Source organism: Piliocolobus tephrosceles, chromosome 13 (genome assembly GCF_002776525.5).
Source record: "Piliocolobus tephrosceles isolate RC106 chromosome 13, ASM277652v3, whole genome shotgun sequence".
Classification (NCBI taxonomy): Eukaryota; Metazoa; Chordata; class Mammalia; order Primates; family Cercopithecidae; genus Piliocolobus; species Piliocolobus tephrosceles.
In genome coordinates this window covers 89,462,688-89,479,227 of record NC_045446.1, presented here as the reverse complement: position 1 = coordinate 89,479,227, position 16,540 = coordinate 89,462,688, and the positions used below count along the sequence as shown (strand labels likewise).

General features: G+C 33.5%; 1 protein-coding gene across 3 annotated transcripts in view; it reads right to left on the bottom strand.

The window, feature by feature from the left end:
* The window catches only part of CNTN5 (contactin 5), a 1,320,702-nt gene that overhangs the window by 768,526 nt on the left and 535,636 nt on the right, over window positions 1-16,540 (bottom strand). For 2 of the 3 annotated variants that reach the window (XM_023208001.2, XM_023208000.2), the window contains one exon: window positions 9,263-9,387. In XM_023208001.2, the coding sequence (XP_023063769.1) occupies window positions 9,263-9,317 (55 nt within the window). In that variant the 5' untranslated portion in view covers window positions 9,318-9,387. Of the gene's footprint in view, window positions 1-9,262; window positions 9,394-16,540 lie in introns of those variants that run through there. The other variant, XM_023208002.1, reaches the window with a different exon arrangement.

The window sequence follows — 16,540 nt, the reverse complement described above, 5'->3', positions numbered from 1 at the left end:
AGTTTGTTTAAACATGGAGACCGAATAAAAAGCAATTTACAAAGAGCCAAAAACATCAGGAAAGCTGCTTGCAAATTGAAAGTAGATAAATCCTGGACCATACTGTCTTCTTCCAATTGCTATCTCTGCACATATGTATGTGTTCCAAAAAAGAATTTTCAAAGAGAACAATAACAGATTTTGACACAATAGAGATTAAAATGTTGATGCTTTTTTCACATATATATTAATAGGCTACAATAATTATGATTTCCTCAAATGATTTCACATATTCCTTGATAAAAGCTTGGATTTTCTTCAAGTTAATTAATTTCACATTAAGAAAAATAAATTAATTTACTAAGTTTTAAAGATTTTTGTCATTTTTTTTTAAAATGACATTCAGCTAATGAGTTTAGGTCACAGTTCTTTCACTGCTACTGTACTTGAAAATGAGGATAGAAAGAAATATTTAGCCTACTTTACTTTTGCTATAAACAGAATTGTTGGCCAGGTGTGGCAGCTCATGCCTGTAATCCCAGCACTTTAGGAGACCTAGGCAGGAGGATCGCTTGAGGCCAGGAGTTCAAAACCAGCCAACATAGTGAGACCCTGTCTCTACAAAATAAAAAATAAAAATAAAAATAAATTACCCAGATGTGGTGACACATGCTTGTATTCCTAGCTACTTTAGAGGGTGAAGTGAGACGATCGTTTGATCTCAGGGATTCAAGGTTTCAGTGAGCCATGATGGTGCCACTGCACTCTAGCTTGGGTGACAGAGCAAGACCCTGTCTGAATAAATATGTAAATACAACTTTAAAAAATCAACCGAATTGCTTCATTTGCATGTAAAACAGTCACAGAAATATATAAATATATGTTAGAGTAAAAAATGAGTGCACATTTTTCTTACTGCTCTTTGTGCTCTCTGTATAATGTGCTTTTGCAGTTCCTCTCTTGAAGAGATTGAATCTACTTTTCCATCTCTTGAATCTGACCTTGGCTCTTGGGATTTGCTTTGTCCAGTGAAATATTAGCAAATATAACAGAGCCAGGAAAAGTGCTTGTTGACTGGTGTTTTTCCTGTTTCTTCCTGTACCTATACCTAAAAAGCCTACAATCACAACTACATGAAAGATCTTGAGCTAGCCTTCTGGATGATCAGAGACATGACCAAGTCATTCCCATTGCCTTTGCTAACAAGGCATCAATCACGAGCAATGTGAGTAAAGCCAAATGGCACCATCCAGTGGGTCATGGGTACTGTAGAGATAAACTGAGGCTGCCCAGACCAGAAGAACCACCTAGCTAACCCTCAGAATTGTAAGAAAGAATACACGCTATTTTATTTTAAGTGACTAAATTGTGGAGTGATTTGTTATACTGCAAAAGCTGGCTAAGGCAATATGCATTCTTTATGTACATTGGGCATAAAGTGAATTGAAATTCCATGAACAGTTTTTCCAGCCTTAAAACACATATCCACAAATGGAAAGACACATACTCCTTCTCAAATTTTTGTCTTTTCTAAGCTATCTACCATTCTTTCTCATTTTCCTAGGTTTACGTTCTCAGAAAACAGATTTGACAATAATTGTCTAATTTTTCTTTTTTACTAACCAATTCACAACTCACTGCCATAACACTGGGGTTTCTACTACTTCATTAAAGGTAACTATTACTATCATTAAAAGAAAAGAGTTTAGTACCAATCGCATTTAAACTTCCTAATGCATTGCCACTGCCAACCACTCTCCTGTACTTCCTCTTTCCCCTTAAAAAAGTACATGCTACTCAGACATGCTTCCTTGTCTTATAACTCATTATTACATCCATAGTTCTTGAGTGGTTATTTCCTTTCTCATGTCTTAAAATGTCATCTATGCAAGAATGAATCACAGATTTACTTTTAGCTTGGTCATCTTCCTTAAATTTTAGATACTTTTCACCTAAGGGTACTATAGACATCTAAAGCTCAACATATACATTATTGAGCTCAGTATTTCCCAGATTTAAATCTGCACTTCCCATTTTATTCAGAATCCAAGTAAATGGCAAGATCATCTACACCTATAAGCAAGGTAAGAAACTATTTCCTTTAACAATAAATATTTAATAAATTATTAAGTCTTATATATTTTAATGCCAATATACTTTTAAATATTGCACTCTTGTTGATGCTCTTCACTGTAGTCTTATTGCAGGCCCTCATAATATTTTGTTCAAGCATTCAGAATGTTATGCTTAGTCTAATTAATTCTCATATATTCATAACCAGTTTTTCCTATTAACATCTTATGGTGGTAGGGAACATGTATCACAATTAATAGATCAATATTTCTATTTTATTTTTAACAAACGTAGAGGAGAAAAGATAATTTATTTTTTTTCTGTGCACTTAATAGTTCTTAACTAAGACTTCCTGTAACAAAAGACAGACCAACAGGAGTAAAAAAATTTATTAACGTGTATATATCCTGTCTATGACTGAGAACTCAGAGAAATATGTAAATGTCTAGAGTAGATCTCAAAGAAAATAAAACTAAACTTTAGGTTTCAATATTATTCCTTTTAAGTAGAAAGGAAAAAAGAGTTCAAGGAAGGCCCAGTTAAGATAAGGTGGCCAGAAAAGCACCTTAAACAAAGGTAAGATTTGCTATGCAGATTTAAATCAATGCCTGCTTTATTGATTATGAGTCTCTAGTAACTTAGTTGTCCTTCTCTTCTTGGTGCAGAGAGAGAGAGCGACACTCTTACAAACAGATATTTCTTACACAAACACGTATTTTTCTTATAAAAGGGTAACTTCTCAGAGCTAGTCCTGTGCCTGCAGTTTTTCAAAACAATGAACTCAAAATAACTAGTATGCCAAGGAGGCTTATTTTGTAGTGGCATACTCTAATCTCCATCATATTTTGGGAGTGAAATGTCCTGAGCACTATCGTTAACATACATGCTTGACTGAGATTTCCTTAGTATTTATGTAATGCTCTTTTATCTCTTATGAAATCCTATCCAGTATACTACATTACATTTAGTTGTCATGTCTCCTTTTTCTCCTTTTTCTGGGCAAAAGTTACTCCAATTTTCCTAAGTTTCGATGACTTTGAAAGTTTTGAGGAGTACTAGTCAAGTCTTCTTTTTTAAAAATTAATTCCCCTTAGAAAACATATCTTTAAATTTCTCTGATGATTAAACTGGGGTTATAGGTTCTGGGGAGGAAAACCACAGATGTCAGCTGTCATTCTCAGCATATCAAGGGTAATATCATCAACATGAATTATCTCTGATAATATTGATCCTGATTATTACCTGGCTGAGGAAATGTTTACCAGCTTTTTCCACCATAAAATCGCTTCTCTTTTGGTCTCCATTTTCCATTCTGTACTCTTTGGAAACAAGTCACTATGCATAGCGAATATTTAAGAAAAGAGACATTTATTTCATACCTCCTTGAGAATGAAGTATCTACATAAATTATTTGAAATTAATCTACATAAAGATTGATCAATTTTCCTGATTCATTATTTCTCTAATCTTTTATCTATATCAATATGGACTTATGAATATTCATTTGATTTGGATTATAACCCAGTACTTATTTATTTATTTATTTGCTGAAATTGTCCTGGTTTTGGTCATTGGGAACTATCCCATTTGGCTACTATATCTCTTTGACACACCAGACTCTCATATTCATTATGGTTTTGTTTTGGTTTTGGTTTGTTTGCTTTAGCACTCGCTTATTTTCTGGCACTACAAGATACTCTAGAATGATTTATGTATTTCTTGGCCCAGTCCTAGAATTAGGCTTTTGTCTAAACAGCCCTGGCTCCTTTGAGTAGAAAATGGTATAAATGGTATTAGAAGCTTAGAAACTGAAGCTTTGACACTTTGTGTGTTGGTTGCTACTCAGACACATAGCTTCTAATCCATCTCAGCTGCAAGATAAATGAAATAGGTATTAGTATATCTATGCAAGTACACACACCCACCCACACACACAAACTTATGTGTGTGTGTGTGTATATATATATATAAAACTATATGTATCTATATTAAGCTAAATATTAATTTATACTGAAATCTCGAATTCTAATCCATTATCACATGTATCGTTCTAAACTTTTTCCCTTGCTTATCTGTAATCTCCCACACCAACAGTGAGAAACCTGACCTGCATCATCTACCTTCCATGGACTTAGTTGTTCCAGTATACACGTTTATGGATTTTAGAAGTGCTAACATGGGAAAAAATGTTATTAACTAGAGTACAGTGCTTAAGTACAGTATCTTTTGCTTTTAGTTTTGCAGACTCATTTCCAAAGTTATTTAAGTCTGTTTTTCCCCTAGTTTCCCTAAGTGAAGTTGCTTCATATTAATAATACAGGCCGGGTGCAGTGATTCATGCCTGTAATCCCAGCAGTTTGGAGGTCAAGGCAGGTGGATCACCTGAGGTTGGGAGGTTGAACCAGCCTGGCCAACATGGTGAAACCCCATATCTATTAAATACAAAAATTAGCTGGGCATGCTGGCACACGTCTGTAATCCCAGCTACTCAGGAGGCTGAGGCAGGAGAATCACTTGAATGCTGGAGGAAGAGATGGCAGTGAGCTGAGATCGCTCCACTGCACTCCAGCCTGGAAGACAGCGTAAAACTCCATCTCAAAATAATAATAATAATAATAATAATAATGATAATACAGTTAGATTCTTTGTCATAGTCTGCTTTTTGTCCTCAGATCCTCTGACCTACTACCATATATTTTTTAAATATGCATACATTATGGTTCACTCCATCCTGGAAAGTTCTAGTTGGTTTTGATAAATGTGTAATGTCTTGCATCCATGATTATAGTGTCATACAAAGTAGTTTCAACACCCTAAAAACATCCTTTGCTTCATTTACCCATTCAGCCCACTCCCTGACCCTGGCAATCACTGATCTGTTTATAGTCTCCATGGCTTTTCTCTTTCCAGTTGTTATGTAAATGAAATCTATAGCATGTAGTCTGTTCAAACTATCTTTTTGCAATTAGCCATTTGTATATAGAATCCATTCTTATGTTTGTGTAGTTTGATATTGGTAATTAATTCTTTTCTTTTTTTTAATCACTGAATAGTATTCCATTGTATAGAATTCCATAGTTTATTCACTTATTGAAGGACATTTGTTGTTTCCAGTTTGGGGTTATTATTAATGAATCTCCTGTAAACACTTACATGGTATATTTTGTGCGGACATAAGTTTTCAAATCAGTTAGGTAAATGCCTAGAAGACCTACTGTTTGATCATATGACAAAACTGTATTTACCTCTGGAAGAAACTGCAAAACTGCCTTCCAAAATGGCGATACCATGTTGAAATCTCACTGTCAATGAGAGTTCCCATCAATTTGTATCTTCACCAGAATTTGGTATTTTTTTTTATAAATTTTTATTTGTTTGGATTTTAGCCATTTTGATATGTGTAGCAATATATCATTGTTGTTTTAATTGTGAATTCATTTTTTAATATAAGGTTGCATGTCCTTGTGAAAGTTGCCAAGCTTTTATGACTACCTGTAGCGAGTTTTTTTTGTTTTTTTGTTTTTTTTTTTTTTTTTTTGAGAGGGAGTCTCACTCTGTCACCCAGGATGGAGTGCAGTGGCACCATCTCGGCTCACTGCAAGCTCCGCCTCCTGGGTTCACGCCATTCTCCTGCCTCAGCCTCTGAGTAGCTGGGACTACAGGCACGTACCACCACGCCCAGCTAATTTTTTGTATTTTTAGTAGAGACGGGGTTTCACCGTGTTAGCCAGGATGGTCTGGATCTCCTGACCTTGTGATCTGCCCGTCTTGGCCTCCCAAAGTGCTGAGATTGCAGGCGTGAGCCACCGCGCCCGGCGAGTTTTCAAACATAAAGTTATATAAGAGTTATTTTCTGTTTCTTAGACACACCCAAGATAATCCATAGATTTTCAAAAAATGAATAAATAAAGCAAATATGGAATACAGTCAGGGTATTCTTTTACTTCTTTAGTTAGTCTTTTTGGTTCAAAAGCACCAACAACGTAAAATGTGCCCGTGATCCGCAGCTCAATGACCCTCATTTTCTGTAACAGTAATTAACTCAGTGTGCCAAATATAACCAGTGAAAACGAAATAATAAAACACTAAATAACAAAATAGTGAGGGCAATATAGAGTATAAGCATTAACCAAGGAACAAAAGCAGATTAGGGGCTCCACCTCCAAAATAACATGATAAAATGAGGATTAAGGCAAATGAAAGATTTTGAACATAATCATTCTTGATAAATGATCCTTTCAAGTATCCTAATCCATTTTACTTTAAACAGATATCTACAGCAAAAGAGAAATTCATCTGTTTAAAAAAGTAACTGAATATTTGCTCCACATCAACTGCAGATATAATGATTAAAGATCAAATCCCATGTAGCAATTATACATGACCTTTGTTTTCAACTTTTCTTTCTGCTTTGCCTATAACATTTGAAATACCACTTATATCAAAACTCTGCCTAATTATTTCTGTCTTCCAATGTTTCCTTTACTCCACAAAATGAATAGTAACTTGATTCCAGTATTAGCGGGAAATCTAGCAATCATGGACCCCATATCAGGCTGAGTATTTTTACTTTTGTTTCCACAACAACTGTATAATGGCTCTTTTGAAGTGATTGTTTAAGGAAATAATATTGGATAAGTAAAAGAGAACGAAACTTCAGAGTGTTATTATAGACCGCCACCTTCTTCCTTTCTAGCATTGTCAGATTAATAAATAAAAGCACTGGACATCCATTAAATTTAAATTCTAGATAAAATGGAATCAAATATTGCATGGAACATACCAGAACTAAAAACAAAACAACAACAAAACACACACACAAATTTCTTTTGAAATCCAAATCTAACTGGGTGTCCTTATATTTCATCTTGCAACCCTACCTCCATCTCCATCAGTTGGCTTATAAGTTCAAGAGGAAAATGACATTGAGAAGATAAAAGAGAAACAACTGAGATCGTTAGGGAAGCCAGTAATGCTGCACACACACAAAAAGAAACCCAACACTGAATAAAATATCTGAAGACTCTTGATTTCTTTTTTAAGTTACCATAATATTGATGAATCACAGTTTTCATTTAACTCTTAATGCCTTTGAGATATCTTACCATTTCATATCATAGATGTCTCTACCAACATTTTATAGAGGTCTCCTTTTTCCTTGCATGTCTTATTAAACCTGTTTTTTTCTGTAAGCAACATGTTGAACATATGATAGTACTAAAATATAAATAATTACTTTTTGGTTTGTTTTTACAGTTATTTAATTACTAGTATTGCAATAAAAAGGCTTTTATATATCTTGTAAAAGCATTCAGATAAGTGCAGTTATGCTGCAGATATTACATTCAACACATAACTTATATAACTGAAATACTACATTTATTTCTGTATGTAAAGAAATTCTTTTAGAGATCAAATAACATTTTGGAGCATAATCCGATTGTAAATTGAGGATTGCCTTTTCAGTTATGAGGAAGATTCATACATCACACATAATTGAAATTATACTTTTGGTATATTACAGATAGTAGTAATAGTATAAAGGCTAAAGAATAAGTATTATAAAATTATAATTTAAAAAATATAGGTCAAGTGATTCTAAAAAGAGTTTATATTTACTTCTATTTGGGTTTGTTCTTCTATCAGTCCTTTTTCTTTAGATAATCTGCAGTTTTCTTCGTGTTACACCATATAGGAAAGATTTAGTTGACAGGAGAATGTGTTTAGTTCTTTGAAATAAAGAAATTTAATAAAATCAATTAGATATTTTTGTGGCATGGTAATATAACCATATAGAAGTTGAGGCAATATTAGTGATCATATGTGAATAATGTGCATGTTCTATATCTTTATATAGCTTTGTATTATATATTATATGTATGATCACAAATATATACATGTATTATCCTCATATATATGTATACATGGTACATATATATGTATATATTAATATTTGCATAGAGTACTGAATGACCATGTATATCAAAATGAATATTTTATTGCTTTAAAATTATATTTAGTATAATTAACACATTAAAAATGTGTTTAAAATGAAAGCATTGCTTTCAGTCTAAAATTACCAGCTGTTACATATTATTTCAGACTCTCTTATCATACATACTATCTAAATTTAGCCTACAATATAGGTACAGATTTAAATATAATCAAGCTGGAAATGTTACATGCATAGTGCTTAAATTATGACCACAAGTTAATTTCTAATCAATCTTCAATTAAAGCTAATAAACTCTGACATATTAACTTTTAGCATTATGATATTATTACTGCAAATACTGTCAACTCTCCTTCAGAATAAAATATCTCATTTTAGAGTCAAGATATAGAAAAATAAGTTTAATTAAAACAAAGTCAGAGAAGGCGAGACAATCAGAAAAAATATATTGTGTTAGAGATTCCTTTAGATAATGTGTTATATATAATAAAGCTAACCCAATTCTGTTTTATATGGTGAAATTTAGTATTGTAAGGAGACACTTTTTTTTTTCTTTTTTTTTTTTAAGACAGAGTCTCGCTCTGTCACCCAGGCTGGAGTACAGTGGCTGGATCTCAGCTCACTGCCAGCTCTGCCTCCCAGGTTCATGCCATTCTCCTGCCTCAGCCTCCCAAGTAGCTGGGACTACAGGCACCCACCACCACGCCTGGCTAGTTTTTTGTATTTTTTTAGTAGAGACGGGGTTTCACCGTGTTAGCCAGGATAGTCTCAAACTCCTGACCTCGTGATCCTCCCGTCTCGGCCTCCCAAAGTGCTGGGATACAGGCTTGAGCCACTGCGCCCAGCCAGGAGACACTTTTATAATTAACTGCTATAAAATACATATTTATATACATAAACATATGCATAAATATATGCACATATGTATATATGTGTGTGGGATATATACACACACATATATATGTTTATATGTACATATGTGTGTGTGTGTATATATATATATACCTTCAAGTCTTCTGAAAGCTAGAAGGTTTAGATTGTAAATGAATGTCAATGAGGTAAATACTCATTAACATTTATAGTGTACCTTATTATATTAAATTGTATATAGCATTTTGCAATGCTAACAGAGGCTTAAGGGTTGTTGCCTTATACATTTAAATTAATACCTGAGGATATTTTGTAATGGAGAGCTTGATATATTTTGGTTATTTTGATACTTAGAAAATCAAATAATTAATTAGTCAGGACTTTTACCGGAAAGACACATGGTGACTGACAGAAAGAGCATTAGTTTCCAGGAGGAAGCCATCGTCGGTCACTGGAATCTTCTGTGTCTCAACCTGTTTAACAGCTCTGGTGTTTCTTCATTAAAGAATACCCTGTTTGAGATAGATAACAATTTTCTTAAACAGAGAAAATAAACAAACAAATACAAACAAATGCAAAAATCTCCTAATAACATGATAAATAACTATTAGTGCAAAGGTCAGATTAATATGCACTAAAGAGCAATAATACAGTTTCTGCTAGAATTCACGTAATGCACAACACAAGTACTTAGTAAATGTGATCAACTCTTCTTTTCACATTTATCTGCATTGAATACTCCCTTCAATGTTTTTACTTGAATAGTAAAAACAAAGGGTTCTAATGGGGATAATTTTTCCTCACAGGGAATGTATAATAGCTATATTTATTACCTTAGACAAATTATTGGACTAGAAAAATAGAATAGAAAAACCAGTTACATTAGTATATACTCCTTTGGTCTAGAACATAACTAATGATCAGTTGGCCAAGTAATTTTACACATTGTGCCTGTAGCTCATCAAAACCACCACAGGGAATTTTTCTCATTTAATTATTAATGTCAACTTTCTTTGTTTATAACTCCTATGATTATCTGTACTGTGTTATATTTCCCTCCTTTGGTGAATCATTTCTTTCAGTATCTTTTGCTAGCTGGAACCTAAGGGAAAAAGAATTTGCATGAATATTTAATGTTTTTGTCTAATGCCATTTTTATAACAATAACCAGTATAGCACATTAATATACTTTGGTTCCTTTTTTTTCCCCCTGAATGATACAATAAACATGAAAAGAAAATAAAATTCTGACACTAAACTTTCTGCAAGAACTTGACAAATACATATTGGACATTTCTATAATTCACAAGTACCTCCAGAATTTTCACATGTCAGCTATGTTCTTCTTGGCCCAAAGCCATTCAGTCGAGAAATAATTATCAATTATGTCAATTATTTTTGAATAATGATTGCCTTCTTGGTACCTGGTCCCTCCTTATCAAATTAGAAGTCTAGGTTATCTCTATATTTTAGGAAGCATCTGAAAAATATATACAGGTATTTTTCCCCTAGCTAAATCAGAATTTAATTTAGTTATGTCAAAGAAAGGAATTTATTGTTAGTACCTCTACCCGAATGAAGTCAGTTACATTTTATTTATAATTTTAAATATAAGTCTTGGTAGTCTATTTTAACTTTATATTTGGGGATCACTGATGGAGAAGAAAGTTAAGACAATAATGGTTAATTTATTTATAACAAGCATAAACAAAGAATTTTTCATCATTTTCTCTATTTTATGAGTAAATATCAGAAATACATATAATTTGAAGCACAAAATAACAACCTCATAGCTAATTGTGACAATTTAAAACATCTTGGTTATTTATACACTGTTTTTAGCAGAAAGGAAAAAAAGAAAATCCACATATAACATATAATAACTGGAGAGATTAAAGTTGCCAGAAGTACAATTATGACTCATGAAAACTGCACAATTGAGTTAGCAAATTTTTAATTCATGATTTAATTGACCTTTTTTGAAATTGTGAATTCTGAGAAGGTAATATAGCTTTGACTTAACTCATTTTGATGAGCTTGTGCTCAGTCCCATACTCCCCAAACTGGTACTTCCCACTCTACTTACAATGTCCTAAGGTCCTCTGTTGTTCTAAATATTCTTCATAAACAAATACAAACGTTATTACAACCCTTAATGGCTGTTTCTGGGACCGGCAAAGGGAAAACCCACAGACACTCATGTGCACACACATACATAGTTTGAGAGTCATCAAAAGGAGAATTGACTCATGAAGATAGCAGGAGAAATTGGACACAGTAGCGAAGGCTCTTCAGTAAAATTTCAACGAGTTACTGGTCTTAGATAAAGAACCGATTTTTGAGTGGAACAGTGTGGAAAGACTGACAAGGAACACATGGATAAATAAGTCAGTGTCAAACAGTGATACATACTCTGAAGAAATTAACAGAGTAAAGAGACAACCTGTAACCAGAGGATAGAAGGTGAGATTGTAGTGGGAATGCATGTGAAGCACTTTTCATAAGATGACATGTAGGACGTTAAGAAATAATCTTTATGTATAAACTCCAGGCACATTTTTCCTACTCTCAAATATAAATGGTACACTGAATTTGATTACTAAAATAACTTATTTTTTCAACCATTGTGGAAAACAGTGTGACGATTCCTCAAGGATCTAGAACTAGAAATACCATTTGACCCAGCCATCCCATTACTGGGGATATACCCAAAGGATTATAAGTCATGCTGCTATAAAGACACATGCACACGTATGTTTATTGTGGCACTATTCACAATAGCAAAGACTTAGAATCAACCCAAATGTCCATCAGTGACAGACTGGATTAAGAAAATGTGGCACATATACACCATGGAATACTATATAGCCATAAAAAAGGATGAGTTCGTGTCCTTTGTAGGGACATGGTTGCAGCTGGAAACCCTCATTCTCAGCAAACTATTGCAAGAACTGAAAACCAAATACCGCATGTTCTCACTCATAGGTAGGAATTGAACAATGAGATCACTTGGACTTGGGGAGGGGAACATCACACACCGGGTCCTATTGTGGGAAGGTGGTAGGGGGAAAGGATAGCATTAGAAGATATACCTAATGTAAATGGCGAGTTAATGGGTGCAGCACACCAACATGGCACATGTATACATATGTAACAAACCTGCACGTTGTGCTCATGTACCCTAGAACTTTAAGTATAAAAAAAAAAAAAAAAAAAGAAACCTTATTTTATGTCAAAATCTCTTGTAAAGGAAGAAATGTGTGTGTGCGTGTGTGTGTGTGTGTGTGTGTATTCATTTTCAAGCACCAGTGCTTGGTCCTTAGGGCATAAACAAAATAATATTTGTTAAATATACACAACATAATATTTCTTAAAAACTCATTATTATTAAGATATATAATTACATTCTTTTTTATTTTTGCCCTCCTCCCTTACTCTCTCTCTCTCTTTCTCTCCCTTTCTGTCTCTTCTAATATTGAGATTATTAGTTTGTGCTTTTTCTGTTGACCAATTGTAGTTGTATACATTTATGAAGTACAACGTAATGCTTTTATATATATATATAATAGAGTATAACTAAATCAAGCTAATTAAGATATCCATCACCTCACTTACATATCAGTTTTTTTTTATGATGAGACATCTGAAATTTACTCTCTTGGTTATTTTAAAATACATAATACTGAAGGATATTAAGCTAAGTAAAATAACTTTACTGAGTAAAATATAAAGTAAATGGAATAATCTTTAAGATTCTGAAATGTGTAAACTTTTTTACACGTTGCTTTTCAAACACAGTTATCCAATGACTTTAACAAAATCCCTGCATCAAAGTAATAAGACAATATAATTAATTACACATATATTAGGTTCCTACTAGATGTAAGGTTAAGTTATAATCAATGAATAAAGTTTACCAAAGCAAAGAGAAGGATGTGTATTTGGAAACACCTTTTCGGCTACCAGTTTAATGTACCAGTTGTACATTAAACTGTTGTGCATTGCGAGATTAAAAAGTCACAAACAGGAATTTGGAAACTACTAATTGGAATTTGTTTAATCTCACATTTTTAAAAATAACTTAATTCTTAGAGTATGTACTTTTTATCAACTATGACATTCGAAGAATAATATATGAAATGATATCCCATTTTTTGGCATTTTCCTCCGAACTATTGCAAATATTTGCAAGTAAAGTACAATAAGTAGATCATAGTGTTAGGATTCAGTCATAGATTACAAAGAATAAACGCATTGTGAGGTTGACTGCATGTACAAGTACTTTAAAGCATTAAACCTTAATAGGACTGAATATATGTCTACAAAATAAGTCAAGTAATAATAGTATATTTCCACTTGGTTACAAGTTAGTCTTTTGAAAATACAAGTTGTTAATAGTGCATACATCTGCAAACTGAGAGAGAGAGAGAGAGACAGAGACAGAGAGAGAGACAGAGAGAGGGAGAGAACAAGCGAGAGAGAGAAATATGTATTACAGACTGTAGGTTTCGCCAATTCTATAGAGTTTCACCCATGGCCATATGCAATCCAGTCCCAACCTAACTTTTTGACTTCATCTTCTAACTTTTTAGACTCACTCCATTCTCACAACACTGAGTTTCTTGCTGGTCCTCAAGTATGCCAAGCACATACTGTGTCCTCTGCCTAGACCTCTCCAGTATCAGTTCTTTCCATACCTTAGAGTTTTAAATCATTGCAGACTGTTCTTTCTAGAAGCCTTTCTTGGTTACTCTCCTTAAAATAGCAAGCTCTCTCTTGTCAGCCGTATCACTGATTTTTCTTACATTTGCCCTGCCTTATTTTTATTCTTAGCAATTATCAGTTCCTGAGGTTAAACTAGTCTGTTTACATCTTAATTATCTTTTTCTCCTGCTAGAATGTCATATCCATGAAAGCAAGGATTTTTGTCTTGTTTATCTTTACAGAACCAGCATCTAGAACAATGACCACCATAGGAAGTATTCAATTATTATTTTTTAGATAATAATTATTGAATAAACTGAAGTCTCTAGGAAATAAATTGTTTGGCAAAAGAAAATACAAAAAAAAAAAAAAAAAAAAAAAAACTGGGCGGGTGCATAGTTCATGCCTGTAATCCCAGCACTTTGGGAGGCAAGCCAGACAGATCACTTGAGGTAGGAGTTTGAGAACAGCCTGGCGAACATGGTGAAACCTTGTCTCTACTAAAAATACAAAAATTAGCTGGATGTGGTGGTACTTGCCTATAATACCAGTTACTTGAGAGACTGAGACATGAGAATCACTTGAACCCGGGAGACAGAGGTTGCAGTAAGCCGAGATTATGCCACTGCACTCCAGCCTGGGTGATGCAGTGAGCCTCTGTCTCAAAAAAAAAAAAAAAAAAAAAAAAAAAAAACTCAGTGTTTCTTAGGTTTTCATACTACAGTGATATGCTGTATAATGACATTTCAGTCAATGTTGAACTGTATATATGATGATGTTCCCATAAGACAATTATATTTTACTGTACTTGTCATATGTTTAGATATACAAATATTTATTTTGTTATAATTGCCTTCATTATTCAGTACAGTAACATCCTGTACAGGTCTGTAGCCTAGAAGCAATAGGCTATATTATAGCCTAGATCTGCAGCAAGCTGTACCATCTAGGTTTGTGTAAGTAAACTCTACAATGTTCACACAATGATTATATCCCTGTGTGATATAATGTGAGAAATAAGAAGATATTTCTCAGAATGTGGCTCAGTCATTAAGGGATACTTGACTATACTAATAACTACCATTTATTAGATAAATTACAAGCATTGTGTTAAACACTTTACCTACACAATCTCTAGGACATCTCTTATTGATGAAGCTAATTTGCTCCAGGTCACACAGTTAGTAAATAATGTTAACCCTTAAGCTCCATAATTTCTTACAGGAGTCCAAAGCAATCCCTGCAAGAGACTAGATAACATTTACACTGAAACAATTGGGACTGGTACAGAGTTAATAAAAAACCCTTTAAAAACATTTAATTAACATATGCCTTAAACGTTTGTCATGTGATATTTAATTCTGTATTCTTATATAGAATATATTTGCCAATTATTATATAGCAGTGACATCATTTTACAATTATAAAGACTCTGGTGGAAAAATGATTTCTTTTATCTCGGCATCACAGGAAACTGTAGTGTATAAATAGTGCCTGTGTTGCATCATATACAACTTTAAACTTATTTCAAGTGGCCTAAAAACATGTGAAGTCATCTGATGGCAGGATTCTTGGAGGCTTTCATTATTTTTATGCGGTTATCTCATACATACATTATAGCATTTTTAAGTGGCTATCTTATAAAGTTTAGGGCTTTAGCCTTAAACAAACTTTTTACCAAATGCTCTTACTCTTGGTACTCTCATGTATCTGTGATTTCCAAAATGCTTATTTGACTTACATAATCACAATAACATGGATAACTTATGTAACTAGACTTGGAACAGATACAACTGAATCTTGGTAAGCATGTGACTGACAAAGTGGCAGTGAATAAACTAGAGATTAGCCTACTTACCTGTGAATATCATCTGTATTCTGAGTTATTTTCATTTATTAAGGTAACGATGGATTTATTCTGGGGAATTAGAACAGTAGAGGTTGAGTAAAAGTGTTTCTACTCCCATTTGTATGTGATAAGGCCTCAATGTAAGGGTCTTGTATGTAAATTTTGGTGAAATGAATACAATGAAGGAATATCTCTTTTTCAGTGGACCTTATTCTCCATCTCAACCATGACTCTTTGCTAAGACTGAAGCTTGTGACATTTTGGTTGGAAGTACCCTTGAAGGACTCAGTAAGGTGAGAATACGGCTCAGGAAAAGGAACATAAAATGTTTTTGAGGTGAATTGCTTTCAAGATATCCTTGAAGTTATCTAACTCAATGCACCTAGGGAAAAAAAAGATAATAAAATGTGGCCAAAGTTATAGCAAGAATAAAAAGAATGTGTCTTCTTATTGCTTGCTGTCATATATCCTTTGAGGATCAAGCAGCAAAAATAATTTTGGCTTTCAAATTTAACCATATTGAGTTACGATATTGTTTATCTTATAAAAGCAAATGACAGTTTTCTGTCCTAGAAAAAGTGCTATGAGATGTAGCGAGCAGACTGAGCTCACAGTGTCCACGTGTTTTGGCGGCATTCTTTAACATGATTTTCTATAGTGTGTTAAACACAGTGAGGCATAGTGAAGTTCAGTTTTTCTTATTCTTTTTAAAGTAAACATTTTTTAAGCCTCAACAAAACCTGCATTGAATAGGGTCCAGCAAGAATTTTAAAAGGAGCCACACTAGTTTTCTGAGACTTCAAGTCAACTTCATAATGTTATTTAAAATATAAGAGTAGAAAAAATACGGTTCAAGATTATTTACTACTCAAAAGTATAATTAACGGAGACTGGAATCAGAATGAAAAGAGACAACTGCTCTAGAAACCTGATGCCAGAAATAGTTTGTGATTCCTACCACCTAGTAACTGATATTAGAACAGGGTAAACACCCAACTATGGCTCATGACTCCACATCAATTCTGACAGGTCTTGTGTTGTGTTGGGATGCTGAATACCATTCATGGCTGAATGGCAGTAGATTTCCTTTTCTGGCAATTTGGGAAGCAGAT